Source organism: Stigmatopora argus, chromosome 16, assembly GCF_051989625.1.
Source record: "Stigmatopora argus isolate UIUO_Sarg chromosome 16, RoL_Sarg_1.0, whole genome shotgun sequence".
Taxonomy (NCBI): Eukaryota; Metazoa; Chordata; class Actinopteri; order Syngnathiformes; family Syngnathidae; genus Stigmatopora; species Stigmatopora argus.
The window spans coordinates 10,204,322-10,226,581 of record NC_135402.1 but is presented as its reverse complement, the minus strand read 5'-3'; the positions used below and the strand labels follow the sequence as shown (position 1 = coordinate 10,226,581).

Genomic DNA, 22,260 nt, shown 5'->3' with positions numbered 1-22,260 from the left:
TTGTGGAAGCCTGGACGAACATATAAAACTCAGCGTTTTCAATGACTCATTTGGACATTTGTTCAATTCGGACACAGAAAATGAGGACTTCGATGGATTTGTGGGTGATGGTGACACGAGTACATTGTAAAATGGCTAAATAAAGTACAACCGAACTCGGTTTCGCTTCCGTTGCCTTTTAAAAAACATGTTTTTAGCATGTGGGTGTAGCGTGTATGTTTAAGCTGGTGTATGTTTTGCCATGCCTGGCTGCGTCTATAAAAACGGTGCGTCCTTTGTGTGTAAAATACAGAAATAGCACTCGTTACTGACACTGCGGCTAAAAATACGATGCGCTGTATAGTCGTGAAAATACGGTAACCAGTAAATAAGAAATCATATTTTTTGTGTTTAAGTGACCTCATTAATTTCTAATGGAGTCCCATTAGGCACATGTGCCTAGTACTTTGATTTACAGCCGCAAAAAAAAAAACACTGTGATAACTAAAAAATACAAACAACAGCTGGACTCCATCTGATCTTGTGACCAAATCCGACACTTCAAAAGCATCTGCACGGTGCCAAAACCAGGACATCAATAGACATGAGTATGGAACATTCCCAGGTCATGCTATGTCTGAATGATGTAGGTAATGTTCTGCCTCACTTGATTTTATGACAATGGAACGGTGCATTACAATTCTTTGTTCGAAGTCAACAGATATGACGACAGGTTCGAGTTTAGCCAGGAAGCTGCCTCTCTGAAAGTCATTATCGGGATAGATTGCGGGCCATCTCAAACTGTTAGACAAAGGCTATATTGTGTTGCCTCCACCTGCATCTCTTCAGTAGAAAAGAAGGTCCCCACCTTGTGGACTTCCTGTGTGTGGCTCCAGTTTTTTACCTAGGTCTACAATGTCTTGTGTGTCTTGTGTCTGTCTTGCAACCAATAAATTTCCCGAATACGGATTGAAATAAAGTTCGAACCTAACCTAAATACACAAAACAGCTCTTTTCAATCATTTAAAACCGACCACATTTCAATGAAGGAAATAAGTTTATCGGTAAAACTCAGCCATTGCTTGTACCTGCATCTCCCCAGTCTCGCCTGGCGGGGCAGGTTTGGCCGCCTCCGTGGCCGCCTCTTTGACGCTGTCCTTGCTGCAATGAAGAAGCACCTCCACCACAAAGAGCGGCTTGGTGTCTGTGCAAATCTGCATTTCCCAACAGAAATGAGTGGCAACTTTTCACGAGAATGCCACAGTGAATTGAGGAGAGGATTTACCTTCACGTTGGATTTCCTGGAGAAGTTGACGACGACGCCCCAGCCGAAGTCGGCGTCTTCCTTTTTTACCTACGGCGGAGCAAAGTGCAAGTGTGAATGCTTGAATGAGGTTGTAAGGAAGTCGATAGGAAATGCCAGTAAGAACCTCAACAAGGCGTCCGGGTTGCAGGAAAGGTAAACAGTATATGGGCTTGTGAATGAATTCTTGGATCTCTTTTCCCAGTCTGGCCAGTTGCTGGCGGATCTTGAAGTAGGTGACCACGCTATCCTCATTGGGAATCGAGATGGCGTTGTATTCCTTCTCCAGCCTCTTAATCCCTGTCCGGGGGAATCGGCAGCTATTTCGAGGCGTTCCGGCAAATGTGCTTTGAAACGGAGGCGGCGGACAAGCTTACGCTCGACGACGTCCGGCAGTGCTCGGTAGTGTTGGAACTGGTAGAAGGATTTCTCCAGCATGTACTCGGGGTTGATCTCCTCCACTCGCAGCAAGTTTAGCACCATGTTATAGGTCAAGTGGAAGGCGCTGTTCAGAGGATCTGCTGTGCCCTGTATCCGCACAACATAATCAGATTATCATAGGTCCCCTAATGCCTTTAGTAAAATGCAAATTTTAGCCCACAAAAACATATCTGCAAAGGTCAAGGCTAACACTGCAGAATATTGTGAATCGTGGGTGTCAGTAAAATAATGGTGTTTCTAATTTACATTGACATTATCAGGTTGGGATGGGTGGAATCAAGTTTTTCATGTCAATGCAAAAAATAACAATATTGCAACATTGTACAATTTGAGAAAGATCTGGTGTTGAAATTTTTTTCCAGTCTTGAATTCGGCAAAATTATCCCCAACATAGTAACATTCTTGTCTAAATTTGACAAAATGATCACTATATAGGCCCCAAGTTGTAAGAATCAGAATTTCTTCATGTTGCAGTGCACATTGAAATTTTTGTTCCGCAATCATACAGTAGATAAAATCACCATAATACCTTGAGGAGCTGTTTTCCCACAGATGGACTCATCTTCTCATCCACCATGAAGATAACGATGCCTCTGTCATCCATTCCTCTCCTGCCTGCACGCCCAGACATCTGGATGTACTCGCCTGAAGTAATCTAGCCAGAAGCACACACAAATGACAAAGAAATATGAAGATGAAATACAAAAAACTTCATTGTAAAACAGAAAAATTGTAGCACTGCCAAAAGAACATGATTAAATTAACCTAACCAAGTATGAATGTAGCACCTATACAGTCATGTTGTCTGTTTCTAGGTATGTGACAAAGTTCTCTCAGTCTAAATATATACACTAATACCTTGTTTATCACTGTTAGGTTCCAAGACCTGCCTTAAAAGGTGAAAAACCATGATGTACGGACAGTGTTTTTATGGTGATAGCAACGTTTTATTGTAAGGTTATTTACTTTTCGGTTTTATGTGTTTGTTTTTCAGTAAACTATATCTAGGACTAACAAGCGAAAAGATTTAAGCAAGCATGCTTTGCCCTTATTTGGCAAAGTTTTGCACCGGATGAAACCTATCATTTGGGTCTGATTTAATACATTTTAAGAGATCGGTCGATCATAAGCTATATAACCAAGAGTCAGTTATCCACATTAGCTCGCTATCATTTGGCAATCAACACTCGTGGTCAATAATATGAGCACGTAAGTGCAACATAATGCTTACGGTTGTCAAGTCAGTTGGTCTTTGTCATTGTTTTGCAGCTCCTAGATGGCCTCACGACGGACTTTCATTAGAGTGAATTCTTTCAGATAATTTAGTGAAATCTTACATTTTGCTCACATAAAAAAGTATTAAAGTAAGAAAATCAAATCTTAAACCGTTTTGATCTTTTACAAAGCAAAACATGTATCATTTTTGCAAAGGAAATCACAATTTGGTAGTATTTAAAGAAAAATGAAACCTTTACATTTTTTAAGCATGTTCAGTTTAAAAAAATATTGTTTCATAATTAAGTACTTACAATAAAACAGGAATGAAGTGTTAAAGGTGTGGTGAAAGAAAATAAAAAAAGTCAGAATTGCCATGGCAGGCTTTTTAAAAATCAGTGATCGGCCAGAAAAATTAAACAGTGGACAAGCTACTTTTGTTTTTTTAAGCATCTATCATGCATCGGTCTGAAACGCATAGAGGATGATGAACTGAGTTTCTCTGTATAAAGTGTTTTTACGCTCTGCATGAAATAGAGGCTATAAAGAAATAACAAATTTACCTTTTAGAATAGCATAGAGGCCAAAAATGGCCTTGTGTTGCAAGGATCCGCTTATCTCAAGCATGTGATGGGTGCAATTATGACGCGAAACCCAGCGTGTGTGTCTCATGTGAGAGCCTGCGTGGACTTTTGGCAGCATTAGCAGCACCAGATGTTCCAGATGAGCTTCTTGGAAGGCAGATTTCTTAACTTCTTTTTCAACTAGCTTATGTGTGTCTGTTTCACATTGAGTTAGTGTGTGCGTGTAAGTTGTGATAAATAACATTCTGTTCTGTATTTGGTGACTAGAGGGCATTCACATCCTTATAAAGGCCTTTGGAAGAGAGTGCTGTGTTCATGGATGAGTTGAGTGGATGACCGTGAGGTCACATGTACCTGGGTTATCGTAAGTATTTAGCAATGATCAATAAACCTACGGTGAATTTGTTAAACTGTGTTATCGTAGGTATTTATTAAAAAGGATGTGTACGATTAAATAGGGATGAAAACATTTTCAAAATACTTCCTCTTACGAATAGTTGCTATTTTTTTCTTAACTGAGGTTTACCATTTAGGGAGTGGTGGGCCATCAGGGCCTTCAAGGCCTTCTCTGCTGGCCTAAGAAATATCTGAATCATATATTTTATTTTGTCCATCAATACTTAAATAATTCCAAATTGTCTGTTGGCTTCCTTTCATTGCTTTCCCCCTGGTTGCACTGCTTCCAGATGTGTGTTTTCATATTGAAGCATTTAACCAATCACATTTCAGCCATTATTTGTTGCCAGGGTCAGAAATCTGCCTCAAGGCCTTCACAATCAGTTCTGCAGGCTCTGCTGCATTAAACAAGCATCGATAAGACTGTTGCTTAAACCAATCAGATTTCAGGTTGGCAACACCACAATGCCTTGTCGCAGGCGTAGGGATACGCCATCGCTTTCACGAACTATGATTGGCTAGCCAGAGTGAGCCAGCTAGAGGTCGCAAGCTCAACCCATAATGGCCGACGGAGGAAAACAAATGGATTTGGTTGCAGATTTGCTGGCAAAGCCATTTTCCAGACGGACTTTTCAAGAAAAAAAAGCTGGACATCATTAAGAAAGGTTGGACACCTCCAAAGCAAGCAAGCCTGTCGCAACCGGGAACGAACATTTTCAGCACTAAATTGAATAAAAACGTATGCCCGAAATACAACAGGATAGGCTCGACTTTCAGCATTACCTTCGATGGCGATAGAAAAGAAGGAGGAAGAAAGGAGGATGGATATTGTAAACAGTTAAAAAGGATTTTTGGTGAGTAAAATATGGCTATATTCCTAAATAATATTTCAATTGTACGAGTTTATTATTGATGATTTTTTGTGTCGCAGCTGTAGCTGCAGTAGAGGTTTTATAGCCATAAAATAGTTTTTGAGGGTTGGATTGATTCGCTGTAAAGGCGCTGCTAAAAAATGCACGGACCGCCACTGCATTTAGGTAGTTTCAAGAATCCAGTCACTAAAAAATAAAGACAAAGGCCAAACTGATTCTCAAATAAGCAAAAAAATTTTTTGTTGTAATTTATACTCAACTATGTTTGAAATAATGCTGGCCCAAAACTTTTATAAAACAAAGAACAGGCCATACTTTGCCATTGCACACTTAATGATAGGTGAGTCTGTTGTGTGTCCTTACAAAACGGTGATTCTTGCCATCAAACTTGCGGGAGCTGGTGAAAAGCACAGTTCGTGCTGGCATGTTGATCCCCATGGCAAAGGTCTCGGTGGCAAACAGGGCCTGGAGCGGCGATAAGGGCGCAAATCGAAGATGACATCGGTCCTATCACCTCAGTCACGAGTGCAATTATGTCGTTACCTTGATCAGCCCTTCTGAGAAGAGGATTTCAATGGTCTCTTTCAGGATAGGCAGAAGACCGCCATGATGGATGCCGATTCCTCTCTTCAACAGCGGGAGCACGTGCTCCACCTGACCAAAGCAACATTTTGTTTAGCAATTGTAAAATGAAACTGGCATTTTAAAGCGCTTCTTACCTGAGGAAGCTTCTTGTCTTCATCTGACAGGCAGTCCACCGCATTGGTAAACACTTCCTCCACTAGACGCTTCTCCTCTTCTGCAAAACAAAAAACAAAGAATACAGTTTCATACCATTAAGAAAAACAACCTTCCACCTACAAGTTAATCTTTCCTGACCAATGTCTTACAAGGTAAGCCACATGTGTCAATGTGGTGGCCCGGGGGCCAAATCTGGCCCGCCGCATCATTTTGTGTGGCCCGGGAAACTAAATCTTGAGTGCCGACTGTCTGTTTTAGGATCAAATCAAAATGAAAAGTATAGATGTATATTAAATTTCCTGATTTTCCCCCTTTTAAATCAATAATTGTAATTTTGTAATCATTTTTTTCTGTGTTTTTAGTTCAAAAATTATTTTGTAAAATCTAAAAACATAAAAAGCTAAAATAAACATAGTTTTAGATCTATAAAAAACTGAATATTCCGGTCTTTTAATCCAGTTCTTTTAATCCATTTATAACAAAAAAATCTAAATATTATATCTAAAATGGTCCGGCCCATGTGAAATCAAGTTGACGTTAAAGCGGCCCGCGAACCAACCCAAGTCTGACTCCGCCGTTTGCTTGAGAAATATAAATGAGTCATCATTCAACACAAAAATATCCACTCCCCAGGTACGAAAACCTCATGCTACGATCAAATCCATTCAAAGCAGGTTAAAGAACAACATTCTTTCACTACGAAAAAGCAGTAGTCAAACCCAAGTTGCATTCGGTGACCCAAATGGTGCAAGTGTTTTAACACTGTATTTTCCCATTGATTCCCATTAAAAGCATTCGATTTACTCAACAACAACAAAACGCTGTATGTAATTTCCCCCCTGGCAAAACATGTTTGTTTTCATTAAAGAAAAAAACCCGCATCCTAAAACAGAATCTGAGTCTATTGTATTGTATTCATCTTTGGCAGAGTGGTCAACGAGGGTCCAGGGAAACTGCCGAGAATTGTTTTCCATGCGAGGACTTTTACGAGGGTTTGTTTCTTATTCCCGTTGAACGTTAAAATACAGTCATTACATCAGATAGGACGATGTGTTATTTTGGTCAAACCCAGAGGAACGTACCCTTGTTAAAATCCAGCTTGGCCACCTGCAGAGCGTATGCTTCACATTCCTTCTTGCTGAAGCTGAAGATGATAACAGGCTGGAAGTTCCTCTCCATAATCATCTTAACAATTTTGAACACGCTGGATGGCCCTGTGGAGGACAAATTCCTTTAAATGTCTGTTTGGGTTCACAATTTTTTGACCCTCTCCTCACCTTTTGTTCCTCCTTTGCGTCCTTTTGGGTCCCATTTGGAGCCTGTGTTACTGCTCCCAGAATCCCCAGTATCCCTCAGAACTTGCATGGCTGTGTTGAAGTTGTCCTCCCTGAAGTCTCCCTGATGTGGAACAAATGTTAAAAGATCAATATCATAGAAGTTAGACATTTTTGAAAATACTATAACAAATATGTATGCTTTTACATATGAATTTTGAAGTTATGAAACCCTTTGATATGCAAATTACTGTTCCAATATAGGAAAACAAGATGCAAGTTATGAAATACCCAAAAATGACTGATATTGCAAGTTCAATTCATTCATTCATTCATTCATTCATTTTCTGAATCGCTTTATCCTCATTAGGGTGGCAGGGGGTGCTGAAGCCCATCCCAGCTGACTCTGGGCCAGAGGCGGGGGACACATGGTTGTTATTTGTTTGAATACATTAATAAGTAATTTTCCGATAATTTTCTATCATTTTTGTATTTCTCACATTTTTTAATACAAAATTGTGACGCTTTGATAATTTTTTTAAGGGGTTTAGTTGGTAGTTGTTTTTATGACCGTGGAAGCAATTAGAGAATTTACATATAAAATACTGCTCTATTTATGAAAAATCCAAGTTATGAAACAAGTTTTGGAACCAATTAATTTTGTAAATAGAGGTACCGCAGTAATACATTTTGCAATTAAATAAATTAGGAATCTTGATTGCAAAAACAAGGCAAACTGTAATGTACAATAAAAGTGGAATTGAAAAATATAGATAAAAAAAGGTGCAATTTTTAAAAACTGGTGTAACAAGTTAAAAACTATAAAATTACTACATTGACCATTTGATAAACTGTTAAACAACCATTTTAATCCAATCAAAAGGGTTAAAACTAAAATTCTAAATTAATTAGATAAAGTTACATATCATTGTAATATTGAATTGAAATTGTAGAGTGGAAATTGAAAATGTGACAAGCAAGTAAGTGTCTCACGTTCTCATCCACAACCAAGTGGAGTCCATCGCCCCCAGCTGGGAAAATGTAGTGCTGCAGTGGCGTAGGTCGGTATTCCGTGTAAACCACGTGGCAGGGCTGCATGAAAGGTTCAGACACATAAACTGAAGGAAAAGTTTTCATATTCTTTACAAAAATAAAAAAGTAATACCTGCTTATGAAGGTGACATATCCACTCTGCAAACTGCCTGGCATTGGGGATGGTGGCCGATAGAAAGACATAATGCACGTTGTCCGGAAGCAATATTATAGTCTCCTCCCAAACGACACCACGTTCTTGAATAGAAAAAGGACAGGAGTAAGAGCAAAGCTTACAAATCTTACCGAATTAATATATCCCCTCCCCACACACCAGCATCTCTCATGTAGTGAATCTCGTCAAAGACGACCCACGCAACTTCTCTCATGATCTCTGAGCCACGGTACAGCATGCTTCTTAAGATCTGCAGTGGCAAATGGAGCACCAATTTAAATCCTACTAAACATGGTATAATAACAAAAGCACTCAAACAAATATTCGTCACACTAAAAACGATGGATACAAACTAACAGATTTACTAAACATGGTATTATAACAAAAGCACTTAAACAAATATTCATAACGTTCAAAAACATAAATTCAAACTAACAGATTTACCCCATGTATTTTTAAAAAAAAATTGCTAATGTGCTGATGCTTACAATTAGGGCTAAGTGGAGGGACATTGTGAAAAGCATAAGCCAAGGCTGTCAGACTCGGGTTGGTTCGCGGACCGCTTTAACGTCAACTTGATTTCACGTGGGCCGGACCATTTTAGATATAATATTTAGATTTTTTTTAATTAATGGATTAAAAGAACTGGATTAAAAGCCCTGAATATTAAGTTTTTTTAAAGATCTAAAACAATGTTTATTTTAGCTTTTTTAAATATATTTTTAGATTTTACAAAATGATTTTTGAACTAAAAACACAGAAAAAAATGATTAAAAAATTACAATTATTGATTTAAAAGGGGGACAAATCAGGAAATTTAATATACATCTATACTCTTCATTTTAATTTGATCCTAAAACAGAAAGTCGGCACTCATGATTTACTTTCCCGGGCCACGCAAAATGATGCGGCGGGCCAGATTTGGCCCCCGGGCCGCCACTTTGACACATGTGGCATAAGCAGTCACCCTTGATGAATGTGCTTTCCTTGAGTTTCCTAAGCTTTGGGATACTCAAAAATGGGCTTTCAAACTTTTCCCCACAATATCTTGAACTGGTTTGGATAATACAAACTGTTCATGTTCCTGCTGAAAAGTAGGAGAGCCCATTTCCTCCGCAGGCTTTCTTCATATTAAAAAAAAAGAAAGACAGAAATATGAAAACAATGCAACTCTAATCGTTTCCAAATTTTTGCTACGTTCACATGGCGCGTGAAATCCAGATCTAATAGATTTTTTAGGCTTGAGTCCGGTTTAATCAGGTGGAACCTGTCCTTGTGACCGTGGCATCAAATTATTGTTGGGCATCTTAACGATTTTTAATCTTAAATCTTGTAGGATTACTAAAACTGCCAAATCCTATAGTCATTTTAACTCCCATTTACTTCAGAAAACATTAAGTAGGAGGAAGAGTTCATTGACTGACGCACCTCTGTCGTCATGACGAGGCAAGAGGCCGTGGGGTTGATGGTGACGTCACCCGTCATCAGTCCCACGTCTTGGAACTCTTCGTACATCTCCCGGTACTTCTGGTTGGAAAGCGCCTTGATGGGGCTGGTGAAGATGACTCGTTGCTTTTCGCGCAAGGCCAATGCGATGGCATACCTAGGAGGAAGGTGGTGGTGAACAAGCAGTACAAGAACACACTTTTTTTTTCCAAGATGGCGCCGTCACACGGAAGCAAGTGGCAGTAGCTCTGTCCACTCTTATGTTTTTCGTGTTTTACAGCCCTTCTATCTTTTTTTTTAAATTACATTTCAATATTTCTTAATACATTCCTTTTTACTTTACTTTGTACTTTATACTTTAATGTTTTTACAACTTTCTTTGTTCTGTTAGCCTGGCTTCTTTCGGCTACTTCTTTTTTGGAACCATTCAGCCGTGCCTACACTGTCACACACATGGGACTAGCTGCTACAATACGCAGCAGAAGGAGCAACACCTCGGTGCCGCCGGAGATTCGGAGCTGGACAAAAGTGCCGGGAGAAGAGGCAACGCTTTTGACCAACCATTCCATCATGGGATAAGATGGAAGAGCTGTCGGCGCTTACCAGCAACGGAGAAGAGGGGCTCTACTCTGCTACTGTTGTCTTCAGCCTCAGACTACTGAGGAACTGTGCGGATAAGCTTGGAAGAGAGATATTCTCTACCTCGGTCACAGTCTGCAGAAGTTCCCCATCTTATGGAAGACTTCCTGTGTGTGGTTCCAGTTTTTGTCCAACTTTACAACGTCTTTTTGAGTCTGTATCCGTTTTAGCTACCGCAACCAAGATGGCGCCGTTCAAGTGGCAGCCGGCGGCGGTAGCTCCATCACTCACGCTCGTTTTGTGTTTTTGCTGCTTTTCTGTCTTAATAATTTGATTTGGTGATTCTTAATGATCCCATTTACTTTGATTTGCTTTCGTGCTTTTGCTTTGTTGTTCTGTCTAATAACCCTCTTGCTACTGCCACAATGAAATTTCCCGAATACAGGATGAATAAAGTTATCCAATCCAATCCAATTTTATCAAATTGAAACTAATAAGGGTCTCACTCAGCACAGACGGTCTTGCCAGCCGAAGTGTGCGCTGAGACCAGCACGGACTGATTGTTGGAGATGCACAAAATGGCCTCCTGTTGGAAGGGGTCCAAAACGAAAGGGTATTCCTGTTAGGGCGAGAAAAAAATAACATGGATTTAGTGTTTGCCTTGTTATTAACGATGATGATAATTAACCTATTTCATTGAAAACAATCTGTTATGACGATAACGAGCTAAACATGTCTTGAATGACTAAATCATAATGAGAAGGTTGCCAGTTTACGCCTGAAGAGCTGACTAATAATAACACCAAGTGGTTTCTCTTAGAAGTTCACAATGCATGCCATTTTTCTTTACTGTGTTTTCACATTGTCAGACCTATCCGTATTTGAGCCACACATGGATTATGGGCTAGGGTCTACTTTCATAGAAGATTACCACAATCAGAAAAATGTTAACTGTTGAGAAGCTGAAATAAAATGATCCGATTAAATCAGAGTTGAACAATGGCCCTTTACGATTCATTGCTTATCAGAATCAGATGGATTAATTGTTCATTACTTTATTCATTTTGACCATTCTAATGTTATTGCTTGAGCGTTTTGGTTTTAGCCTCGCCAACCGACTTGGCTGTTTTTGTTTCAACGTTACTCTTTTACATAGCTTATTATTTGAGGGAACATGAGCTTTTAAACGTATAAAAATATACCTTGGCAGGATTTCCAACTCGAGGCTTGAGAGGTTTGTATTCATCATTGGCAGGCAGAGCGACCTGCGACAGGGAACAAAAACATTGTTCACAACATTAAATAGCTCATTCAAGGAAATAAATCCACTAAGAGGGCTTTACTCACCTCGTGTGAACAGCCTTCCCCCGTCTCCACTGGCACCACTTTGACTTGGGGCATAAATTCTGCAATACTGAATTAAGCAATTGCAATAGTTAACACAGGCTAATATGCATTTTTTTAAGCAAGTAGCTTTTATAGAATACAAAAAGCATGTGCTGAAATATTTGTATTCTTCTGCTCTCAAAGAAATTTGTGAATTTTGAAGTATTTCCAAATTGTGATTATTTTTAGGGGTGTGTATTTCCTCATGAGGCGATACGATTCGTATTGCGATTCACAGCTCACTATTTGATCTTTGTTAATCCCGATACTACACTTTAAGGCGGTTATACAGTAATCCCTCGAATATCGCGGTTAATGTAGACCAGAGGGTTAGCATGTCGGCTTCCCAGTGGGGGACCTGGGTTCAAATCCAGGTTGGACCACCTGTGTGGAGTTTGCATGTTCCCCCGGGCTTGCGTGGGTTTTCTCCGGGTACTCCGGTTTCCCCCCATATTCCAAAGACATGCACGGTAGGCTGATTGGACACTCTAAATTGCCCCTAGGCGTGAATGGTTGTTTGTCTCCTTGTGCCCTGCGATTGGTTGCCCACCAATTCAGGGTGTCCCCCGCCTCTGGCCAGAGGTCAGCTGGGATAGGATCCAGCATCCCCGCGACGCTAGTGAGGATAAAGCGGTTCAGAAAATGAAATGAGAGGAGATGAGATGTACACCAGACATGGCCGCGATAATCGTAAAATCGCTAAGTAGGGTCGCTCCTATGATAACTTTACTAATATCACGATTTATTGCAAAATTGATTTTTTAAACACTTAATTATTATTAACAAATTTCAACCCTATTTAAAATAGTTTATGGGACAGGATCTGTCTGTGAACCTTGTTGAGGTGCACGCAGCATACAAGCCTGTCAATGTAAGGAATTACAAATGTTTGAGGGAGTTGTCAATTCACTGCAGGTATTGGTCTTAGCATTCTGAAGAACCTAAGCATGCCATATGTACCACATTTAAAGACAAAACTGCAGCATCAAACACAATATGCTTACTTCAGGTCATAGTTGGACACAGGGTCAAGGCGAGCTTTCTTCCCCAAGTTCAGCTCTTCTCCTCCGTCACTGTCCGGCAGCTCCCTTTTGGTTTTCGCAACAGGGCGAGCATCGTTGACATTATCTAGAAATGTCTCTTTCCTGAGTTCGGAAAAAGGCCGAGATTTAAAAACCGGCTTTGCAATGACTTGTGAAAATGTGTACCTTTGATGATTCAATTCAAGGTTTACTGATTGATCAGGTTGGCTGCTTATATTTAGGGCTGTTTTCATACATTTAGGATGATTGGTCGATTGGCCATATGATCTTGGAGTCAGTTAGCCACATTTTAGCCCTCTATAATTTGATCAGCGATATTTCTGGTCCTTAATATGAGTGGTCTTGTTGGGTATTGTCAGACAAGTGACTTCAACATAAGGTTCATGATTGGTATTTGTACTCAGTTACAATGAATGCTCACTTTAAAACTCTTCTAGAATTATAAGTTATTAAGACAACAAAAAAATAGCTTAATGCGGTTAATGTAGACCAGACATAGCCGTGATAATTTAAAAAATCGCGAAGGTCACCCATATTATAATTGTCTTTCCTTCAGTGCTGATTCCTAGTAGCAAGAGTGGCTTGCATTTCCGAGTTTCATATTTTAAATAAAAAAATAATTAATGGAAGAAAAAAATTGCTAAGTAGTGAATTCACGATAAGTGCGGACGCCATAATCGAGGAATTACTGTAGTTTCTGTCTAATTTATTCAAAGTATATTCTCACCGACATTCAGCCCAATTGACATTATTCACAGTAATCATATATTCCTTTCTTTTGATAAAGTCTTGTATTTGTTACACACCTCACGCTTATCTATGTCGGTGAGAATATACTTTGAATATATATGACATTTCCTACAACGCAGCAATTCAACACTAAATTTTTCTCAGCCTGTGCACGTTTTCAAGCACTTCAAACATATTTAAAGTATTTAGGAATAAAATAATCAAATTATGACACAGTTCCTTTAACAGGTACATGCTTTATATGACAAAAATGGGATTGGACATTAATCAAACTCTGTGATCGTGAGTAGGGAATTCATCGTTGTACTTCTAGTTTCTTCTTTAAGGTTTGACAACGGTGGCCAGCGAAAATACTGGAGCATTACCGCCCCCTGTCGTTATAATTTCACACTAACTATTTATCTCAAAATCATTTTCTCTAGCCCCGTCCCTAAAAATCTCATCAGTATTAAGTATTTTCGTTCATTTTCGCGTTTAAAAACCCCATAGTTTCAATATATATCGACGTAGCGTCGACTTCACGCCGCACGTGAGCCCATCGTCACGACTCACAGCTCCTTTTCTCTCCAAATGAATGATCATTAATAGAATAAAGTGCATATTTTACCCCGTCTCTAGAGTCACAGACTCCGACTCTTGCTTGCTCGTAGTGGGCTTCTGTTCATCGTCAAACAAGCTGAATAAATCACCGAACGGATCCGCCATGACTGTTGTAAAGCGTTCTACCCACAATGCAGCGCATGCGCGATACGTCTTCTACGGTGGCCGGAAAGGCACGAAAATAGTCCCTATTCGCACACGACCTAAATGTGCAGGTTGCGTGTGGGTTATTTATCAAGTGGCTATTCAAACTACGTTGTTGTGCTTTGGGGGAGTGCGTAAATGGGTGGTAAGAAGAAGAAATCAACACCGCCGATTGTCGCGGTTGCTGCCGGTTCGCCGAGTGCTACGGCGGCATCAGGCCGGGGTGGTGGTCCCACAGCCGCGAACGGTGTGGCGGACGAGCCAAAGAAGCAACTGAGCAAAGGAGCTAAAGACAGCAAAGGTAATATTTTAAAATGGTCACGTCTAATTCGTGATCTAATTAATTACCCAATCTTGTGCTACTCTTAAATTCATTGACTGTGACAGACGATCTCTTGTTGCTTAATAATGGTTTTACATTACCTTCATAGTTACATTGGCATTTTACACTCAAACTAAAGAAACACATAAGCAATTCTACTGTTCAAACGAATTTAAAACTTTCATGCACGATTTTTTTAAATTTAATGTTTGTATTATATTAATGTAGGACAGACAGGGGCGGAATTTAGGGGGGGTGGCGGGCCCGGGATCCAGTTTTCGGTGTAAAGGGGGCACGAGTGGGTTTCTCAAAATGATTATGCATGGTGCTCCAACAGAGTGTTATTTCTTTTTTCCCCTCTTCTTATGAAGATCCATACCTGTCAACATCTGCCAATAACTGCCCTTATAAATGATTATGATTCCCCTTACAAACCCCCAAAAAACCTTACAAACACCGTACGACTCGTACGGTGTTTGTAAGGTTTTTTGGGGGGTTTGTAAGGGGAATCATAATCATTTATAAGGGCAGTTATCGGCAGAGGTTGACAGGTATGAAGATCTATGTTTCTATGTAAATTTAGTCAAATATCATGTATACCACATCCATACCTGTCAATTTATACGTTTTTTTGATCATTTCAAATTGTGTAGGCTACATAGTAACAACTTTTGTACGGGAATTTTTTAAGTACATTTTTGTTGTTGTTGTTGTAAAAACTGATCTCGTTTTACTCGTTTCGGATCTAATCCGGATCTTCTCGGTCACTGGTAGCAGACGATATCGTCATCGCCGACTCCTAATATGTGCCAAATTGCATGTGTACGTTTTTTATCGTTTAATAAGGGTAATTCAATAATTCATAAGGGGCGTAATGATGATTTCATATGACTCGTGTCCCTCACAAGTGCTATTATGTAAATTACTGTTATTAAAATGTGTCATTTGCAGCACCAAGAACCTACAGTCTGGTCAATGTTGCCCAGGTGGACACAGGCGGTGTGTTGGACAAATCCATCCTGAAAGTAAATTTATGCATTTACTGTATTCACTTAAATATACCTTTTGCTAAAAGTCATTTGTGTGGGGGGATGAATCTACCACAGGTTTCCATCCAAGCTGACCTGGAGAAAAAGATCATCAAGCTGATAAATGACTTCCGACTGGAAAATGGCGACAACGGACCAGTGTCGGGAAGACTCACCAATAAGAAACTTTTGGTGAGGTTGTACACAATCACACATTTCTCTTAGAAAAGCAACATTTTAAAGTTCAAATCCCGTTTTAGAGCACGCATTTAACTTATTGCCTGCCACCTCTCCCAGTCAAAATAGAAAGGACATCTAGTGCTACCAACGGCATTGAAAGATGGTCTTTCAATGCCTGCCATCCTAGTTTGAAAATATGTCAATCATTGTCAAGGGCAGACAATAATTAAATATAAACAAATTTATTTAAGAAAGAACAACAATAATGTTACACTGTTAAGGTTTCTGTTTTTATTTGTTTTCACTTTTTAAAATATTCCTTTTAGTAAGCTTTATTAATCCATACTTTTATTTATTAAAAAAATACTATATTTAAAACATAAAGTAAGGATCTTTGTTGTCATCATGCAGCATACAACGAAATACAATACAATCCTATACAAGGAGCTATCGCAAAAGTAAAAATAGAAACTACAGTCTTCCCTCGATTATCGCGACTTCACTTATCATGAATTCAGTTCTTCGTGATTTTTTTCTGCTATTAATTATTTAAAATATATATATTTTTTAAAGTTCATAAAAATGTGAAAATCCACACTGAAACTCGTAAGCGGAAGCCACTCTTGCTACGAGGACTCAGCACTGAAGGAAAAAAGAAGGGTAGTTATAATAGGGGTGACCTTACTTCACAACTTTTCGATTTTTGCGGCCATTTCTGGTCTACATTAACCACGATATTCGAGGGATTACTGTATATATGAAACATAAAAACTGTACAAATAAAATATATCACACATCACTGTATTGAGACGACTCTAACAGTGCATAACGGAAGGCCATCATGGCTATTCCCTATTTAAAATTGAGTAAGAATGAAAATAAATTGAGACCGGACATTGTGCTTTGTGTCAATGCAGGATCTATATACTGCCCTGCAAAAGTTCCACTTTAAGCGAGAGCACATCGAGGAGGCCATGAAAAGCAGCGTCCTGTATGGTGGCGATTTGCACTCTGCCCTCGACTGGCTCTGCTTGAACCTTGGAGACGGTAACCTTGCACTTAATATATATTCTTAGGTCTAGGGCCAGTTTTCGCTATGGATAATGTGGGCAACTGCCCATGGTGCAATCTATGTGGGCGTGCATGAGAGGCCTCCCCCAATTTTTTTTATTCGATCATATTACCAGTTATATTTATTATTACAGTGGTACCTCGACATACGAGTGCCCCGACATACGAGCAATTTGAGCAACGTGGAAAATTTTGAGCAAATATTTATCTTGAGATACGAGACACATTTTGATATTCAAGCAGACAGTGGTCTCTCTCCCCGCAACTCCCTCGTGTAATGTCTCTCTGGTCGCAACTCCCTCGTGTAATGTCTCTACGAGCACTGGGCGGAGCGTAGCATTTTTTCAGTGTTTTTTACCGTTAGTGCGAATGACGTATATAATACTTCTCGTTGGCAAGTGGTCGTGCGTTATCCTATTGTGAGGACATTTGTGTGCATCATTTTGGGAATATTTTGAAGGGAATACAAAAGCAAACAAACCTCGATAGGTTGCATTTGAAAGTCAGGGTGGAGGCGGGGCCAATAGAGCCAATAGAGCCAACCCAGGAGAAGAAAGGTATCAAAATTTAGTGTAAATTTAGATTAAACTTATTTTTGAGTGTCTGGATCGTAATAAAAGTTCATTTAAATTTGTTTATGTTATGTTGCGAGCGCGTTGCCGTGCAAAAAGTCCCCCCCTCTCTCTGTCACTCTCTCTCCCTTTCGCAAAATCCGTCAAATTTTAGAACTATTAAACACATTTTAGTAGTATTAAACCGCTAGTTATTTGTTACTTTGTTAATAGATGGCGAATTAGAACAAATTAAAATGTTTTTCCAATCCAATATCCTGTTTTGGGTATTTTTTCAGAGGTTTGGAACAAATTAACTTGTTTTTAGTTCATTTCTATGGCAAACGTTCATTTGAGTTAGGAAAAAATCGACATACGAGCTCAGTCCCGGAACGCATTAAGCTCGTATCGCGAGGTACCACTGTATCCCTCATTTCAATGTCATATTAAGGTGTAGATCATCTGCTCTGCGTATAGTACAAAATGAGACTGGACCAGCTATGCTTAGGTCAACGTGGTCCTAGTATCGCAATTTATTTCCAGAGGAGTTGCCTGAAGGTTTTAGCCAGCAGATGCAGGAGGAAAACCAGAGGAGCAGGCCCAAGTTCCAGCCTCCCGTCCTGCCTCGAACCTTGAGTCCCGAGGTAGCCATTGTGCCCCCATCCAAAGACACCCACAAGGTGGTGAGTTGTAAAGGCAAGAAGTCACATCCTGCCCGGCATCTAACACTTGTTTATTTTCCAGGTGTCTGTGAAGGATGATGACGCACGCATGAAAGACTGGATCTTGAGGTACGCAGAACAGTCGAGCGAGGATGAGGATAAAGAAGAAGAAGAAGAGAAGTCATCGCAACGCAACCCTGAATTGGAGGAGAAATTTGATCCTGTACGTAAAACAAAACACAAACGTTACAGCTTTCGTTTATAGTAAAAGAAAATGAGCTATACATTTTATTGTCTTTTCGATGTCTTCACATTTAAAGTAAGGATGTCCCTTATACAATGATGTGATCGGAAATCGGGTCCATCACATCTTTTTCGGATGCCCGGAATAGGGTAAAAAGGATCAAGGTTTTTAAAATGCATGTTTCCCTTTTTAAGTATGAATTCATTAGTTCTCATTGACCGCAAAAAAAACAATTTATTTTAACTGGGAGTCAAAATGGACGCCTCTCTCCTTCAATAGCAGTGAAACAGGGTCACTTTCTATGGCAGTCACTGAGTTTGTATGCAAGTAACAAAATAATTAATCCGTCTTTTTATTCATATACAGCATGTTTTACAATATTAACATTTAGTAGACTCTTGAAAAAAAAACTTGCAGGAAAAAAAGACAAATTATCTAAGAAATCACAACTAAAATATAACATGATTCATCACATTGGTTGACTAACTTCAATTGTCGCTCTATATTTACTTTATTTATGTGAAATAGATTGTTTAAACTACTTGTTTGCAACCTTATATTGGTGCTGCACAACTTTTGATTTGTAAAAAGGGTTCTTCTCATTGTTTTTTTGCCTTGTTGATATCACCCTTTTTACGTGATTATAATGGTGCAATAGCTATGTTTAAATTGTGTGGAAACATATTTGGATGTACTTTTTCTCTCATGAATACATTTCCTCAGTATTGGCAGATTCTCAAAATCAGGTGCCTCGGACTCATATTCAAAAATATGTCATCGGGATGTCCCTAATTTAAACATATTTCAACTGCAATAATCATTTTTTGGATTGCAGAACGACAGGTATTTGGTCCTGACAGCACAACTCTATGATACTAAAGAAATGGCAATGGCAGCCAAGACCAAAGGAGACAAGGCGGCTCAGAGGATGGCGCAAGATAGAATACGCATCATACAGCAAGGTCCTTCTCTTGTTCTTGTCAATTATCTGTGCTTTTGAACTATAGTTGTGAAAGTATGCATGTATTACAGTGTGAAAAAAAAACCTTGTATTGAATTTGTAACATCAGAAATGAAGCCGCTGGAGTCACATCCCGTGTTCAACCCAGCAATTAAAGTGGCGGAGGCACCCCAAAAGCAGAAAATGATGCCATCTGGTAATGAGGACAAAGAAGAAATTGGCTTGAACTTGTTTGAAAAAGCGGAAAAAGAAGCCCCTGCAGAAAAAGGTACTGCTTCCAAACAATTGTTTACTTATTTGTTTGTGGTGTGTGGCGGTGTTTTCTGGAGTGGCAAGGAGTTTCTCCATGATGCCGCATACGGCTCCTGGTCTAAATTAATGCAGCTCTTTGCTTTTGATCATATTTTGTATATAATCTTTGCCTCTATGTATGAGTATGTATGTGTATATGCATGTATATATATATATGTATATATTATATATAATATATACATATATACATACACACATATATATACATATATATATGTGTGTATATATGTGCGTGTGTGTGTGTATATATATATATATATATATATATATATATATATATATATGTATGTGTGTGTGTGTGTGTGTGTGTATACACGTGTATACATGTATGTATATATATGTGTATGTGTATATGTATATCAATCATTTTCTAAACCTAATGCTAGAGTTGCTGGAATAATTTTCTAACATTTTTGAAAAAAAACACTGACAAACCCCCTAACAAATTCGATGACTGAAATCTACAAACCAACAAAATTCTTTTGTAAGCAATATTTGTCAGTACTTTATCTTGATTAAATTTATATTGGGACACCAAGTTAAAAATTGGGTGACAATTCTTTTAGTCTAATCATTTGCATTAACATTACAAATCTGAATATCATTCTGATGAAACAAAATTAGCTTGTACAGCACATTTGACTTCCATGTGCCCTCTCAGCCGTGCAACAGAAGAAGAAGAATGAACCAAAAGACATTCGAAACTTTGATTACACGGCACGCAGCTGGACAGGCAAGTCTCCCAAGCAATTCCTCATCGACTGGGTGCGCAAAAACCTCCCTAAGAGTCCACCACCAGCCTTTCACAAGGTGGCTGCGGGCAAATACTGGCGCTGCAAGTAAGTGATGCCTTTGTTAGTCACGTGGTTGGAGTTGCTCTTTTTTTATAAAAAAAAAAAAAAATTAAACCTAGGGTGCGTGTTCAGAGGACCGAAGACGTCTTAGAAGTCTGTCCAACGATTCTGACAGAGGACGGCATGCAGGCTCAACATCTGGGCGCCACTCTGGCTCTCTACACCCTTGTGAAAGGACAGGTAATTTGTGACGTTTTGCAGCGGGTGGCGGTCAATTCAAATCTTTTCACAAGTGTCTAGATCAGGGGTGCCCAACTCTGATCCTCGAGGGCCCCTATCCTGGTTTCCATGTCTCCCCCCACCAATACCCCGGAATCAAAGAATCAGGATCATTATCAAGCTAGCTTCTGTATAGCTTGCACAATTGACTGGTTTCGGCAACCTGCTCGTAAGATAACATAAACAAATTTTAAATTTGCCAACTCGAAATCTGATTGGTTAAAGCAACAGTTTGTTTAATGCAGCAGAGCCTGCAGAACTGATTGTGAAGGCCTAGCGGCAGATTTCTGACCCTGGCAACAAATAATGGCTGAAATGTGATTGGTTAAATGCTTCAATATGAAAACACACATCTGGAAGCAGTGCAACCAGGGGGAAAAGCAATGAAATGAAGCTAACAGACAATTTTGAATTATTTAATAAATATTGATGGAAAAAATATAATATATGAATCAGATATTTCTTAGGCCATCAGAAAAGGCCTTGAAGGCCCTGACGGCCCGCCACTGATAATTTAAATGAACTTGGATTATGATGCAGACACACTCAAAAATAAGTTTCATCTAACTTTACACTAAACTTAATTCTAATTTAGTTTTAAATTTTGATACCTTTCTTCTCTCGGGTTGGCTCTATTTTCCCCGGCTCCACCCTGACTTTCAGTCAATATCGAGGGTTGTTTGCTTTTGTATTCCCTTCAAAATATTCCCAAAATGATGCACACAAATGTCCTCACAATAGGATAACGCACAACCACTTGCCAACGAGAAGTAGTCTCGTATTAGCGATCGCTCCGCCAACGGGAGCTAACGGGCTAATGGGGGGGAAAAACACTGAAAAAATGCAATGCTCCGCCCAGTACTCGTAGAGACATTACACGAGGGAGTTGCGGGGAGAGAGACAGTGCCCATGATGTTCTTACGAGCAGCCTCTCGCATCTACTGTATGCTCGTATATCAATATTTGTCTTGTATCTCAAGATAAATATTTGCCCGAAATTTTACTCGTATCTCAAATTGTTCGTATGTCGGGGCACTCGAATGTCGACGTAACACTGTAGTATGATATTAACTTATTTGCCACTTGGTAAAGAGCCTGCATGCTCAATACAACATGACCAATACATTTCCTTTGTGTATTTCGTTTCCTCAGTCGGTGCACCAGCTTCTCCCACCAACCTATCGAGACGTGTGGCTGGAGTGGCGTGACAATGAACAGCAGCAGCGAGAAGAGACGCGCAGCGCCGTCAACAAACCCCGAGACCAGTTCATTACAAGACTCTTGACCCGTCTCAAGCAGCAGCACCAGTGTCAACAGGGCTCAGAGTCCCAATCCAATGACATTACCAGGCGAGATGTTGCAGAGGAGGAGGAGGAAGCAGAGGACTCCTGGGAGAACCTGGCCGCACTTGACATGGGGGAAACAGCTAGGGGCTGCGTGAAAGAGGGAAGAAGAGGCGAGAGGGAGGAGGAAAAAGTGCTGCGGACCTCCAGAGAACTCCTCATGAAGCAGAGGATGTCTCCTCTGGCTCAGAGACTCCTGGTGAGACTTTTTTTTTTTCAAAATGATGTATACACCAACTAATATAGCTGAATAAATGCAATTGTGGGGAGAAAAATATGTTGAAAAAATGCTATCGAGAGGGTAAGTAAAGGAAGCAGTTTTTTAAAGAAAATCTACTCCATCTATTAGAACTACGATGCAAAAGTCATGATCGAAATGGACCAGGAAAAAGTTATTTCTTCCATTCATATAATCATACACTGCCTAGTGTATTTTATAGAATGGTAATATTCTTCTCCTAGTCATAATTTAAAACTAAAAATAAGTAATTTAGGAATAAAATAGTTGATAAACATCCTCTATAGATATAATAAGTGGAAAAAAAACTAATAA

At 39.5% G+C, this 22,260-nt stretch overlaps 2 protein-coding genes across 3 annotated transcripts in view; one reads left to right on the top strand and one right to left on the bottom strand.

Moving 5' to 3' along the window:
* Window positions 1–13,996, bottom strand: part of mtrex (Mtr4 exosome RNA helicase) — a 23,009-nt gene extending 9,013 nt beyond the window's left edge. The window contains exons 1-19 of the mRNA XM_077622181.1: window positions 13,824–13,996; window positions 12,428–12,568; window positions 11,385–11,451; window positions 11,240–11,302; window positions 10,544–10,656; window positions 9,441–9,615; window positions 8,172–8,262; window positions 7,971–8,095; window positions 7,799–7,897; window positions 6,809–6,929; window positions 6,614–6,745; window positions 5,510–5,589; window positions 5,334–5,444; window positions 5,154–5,255; window positions 2,253–2,378; window positions 1,660–1,810; window positions 1,410–1,582; window positions 1,265–1,333; window positions 1,068–1,193 (exon numbers count right to left, since the gene is read on the bottom strand). Coding sequence (XP_077478307.1) covers window positions 1,068–1,193; window positions 1,265–1,333; window positions 1,410–1,582; window positions 1,660–1,810; window positions 2,253–2,378; window positions 5,154–5,255; window positions 5,334–5,444; window positions 5,510–5,589; window positions 6,614–6,745; window positions 6,809–6,929; window positions 7,799–7,897; window positions 7,971–8,095; window positions 8,172–8,262; window positions 9,441–9,615; window positions 10,544–10,656; window positions 11,240–11,302; window positions 11,385–11,451; window positions 12,428–12,568; window positions 13,824–13,921 — 2,163 coding nt within the window. The 5' untranslated portion in view covers window positions 13,922–13,996. The remainder of the gene's footprint in view (window positions 1–1,067; window positions 1,194–1,264; window positions 1,334–1,409; window positions 1,583–1,659; window positions 1,811–2,252; window positions 2,379–5,153; window positions 5,256–5,333; window positions 5,445–5,509; window positions 5,590–6,613; window positions 6,746–6,808; window positions 6,930–7,798; window positions 7,898–7,970; window positions 8,096–8,171; window positions 8,263–9,440; window positions 9,616–10,543; window positions 10,657–11,239; window positions 11,303–11,384; window positions 11,452–12,427; window positions 12,569–13,823) is intronic.
* Window positions 13,954–22,260, top strand: part of dhx29 (DEAH (Asp-Glu-Ala-His) box polypeptide 29) — a 21,065-nt gene continuing 12,758 nt past the window's right edge. The window contains exons 1-11 of one of the 2 annotated variants that reach the window (XM_077622179.1): window positions 13,954–14,261; window positions 15,234–15,307; window positions 15,389–15,502; window positions 16,408–16,537; window positions 17,656–17,795; window positions 17,857–17,997; window positions 18,854–18,980; window positions 19,089–19,247; window positions 19,953–20,130; window positions 20,205–20,325; window positions 21,517–21,906. In XM_077622179.1, the coding sequence (XP_077478305.1) occupies window positions 14,099–14,261; window positions 15,234–15,307; window positions 15,389–15,502; window positions 16,408–16,537; window positions 17,656–17,795; window positions 17,857–17,997; window positions 18,854–18,980; window positions 19,089–19,247; window positions 19,953–20,130; window positions 20,205–20,325; window positions 21,517–21,906 (1,737 nt within the window). In that variant the 5' untranslated portion in view covers window positions 13,954–14,098. The remainder of the gene's footprint in view (window positions 14,262–15,233; window positions 15,308–15,388; window positions 15,503–16,407; window positions 16,538–17,655; window positions 17,796–17,856; window positions 17,998–18,853; window positions 18,981–19,088; window positions 19,248–19,952; window positions 20,131–20,204; window positions 20,326–21,516; window positions 21,907–22,260) is intronic. The other variant, XM_077622180.1, reaches the window with a different exon arrangement.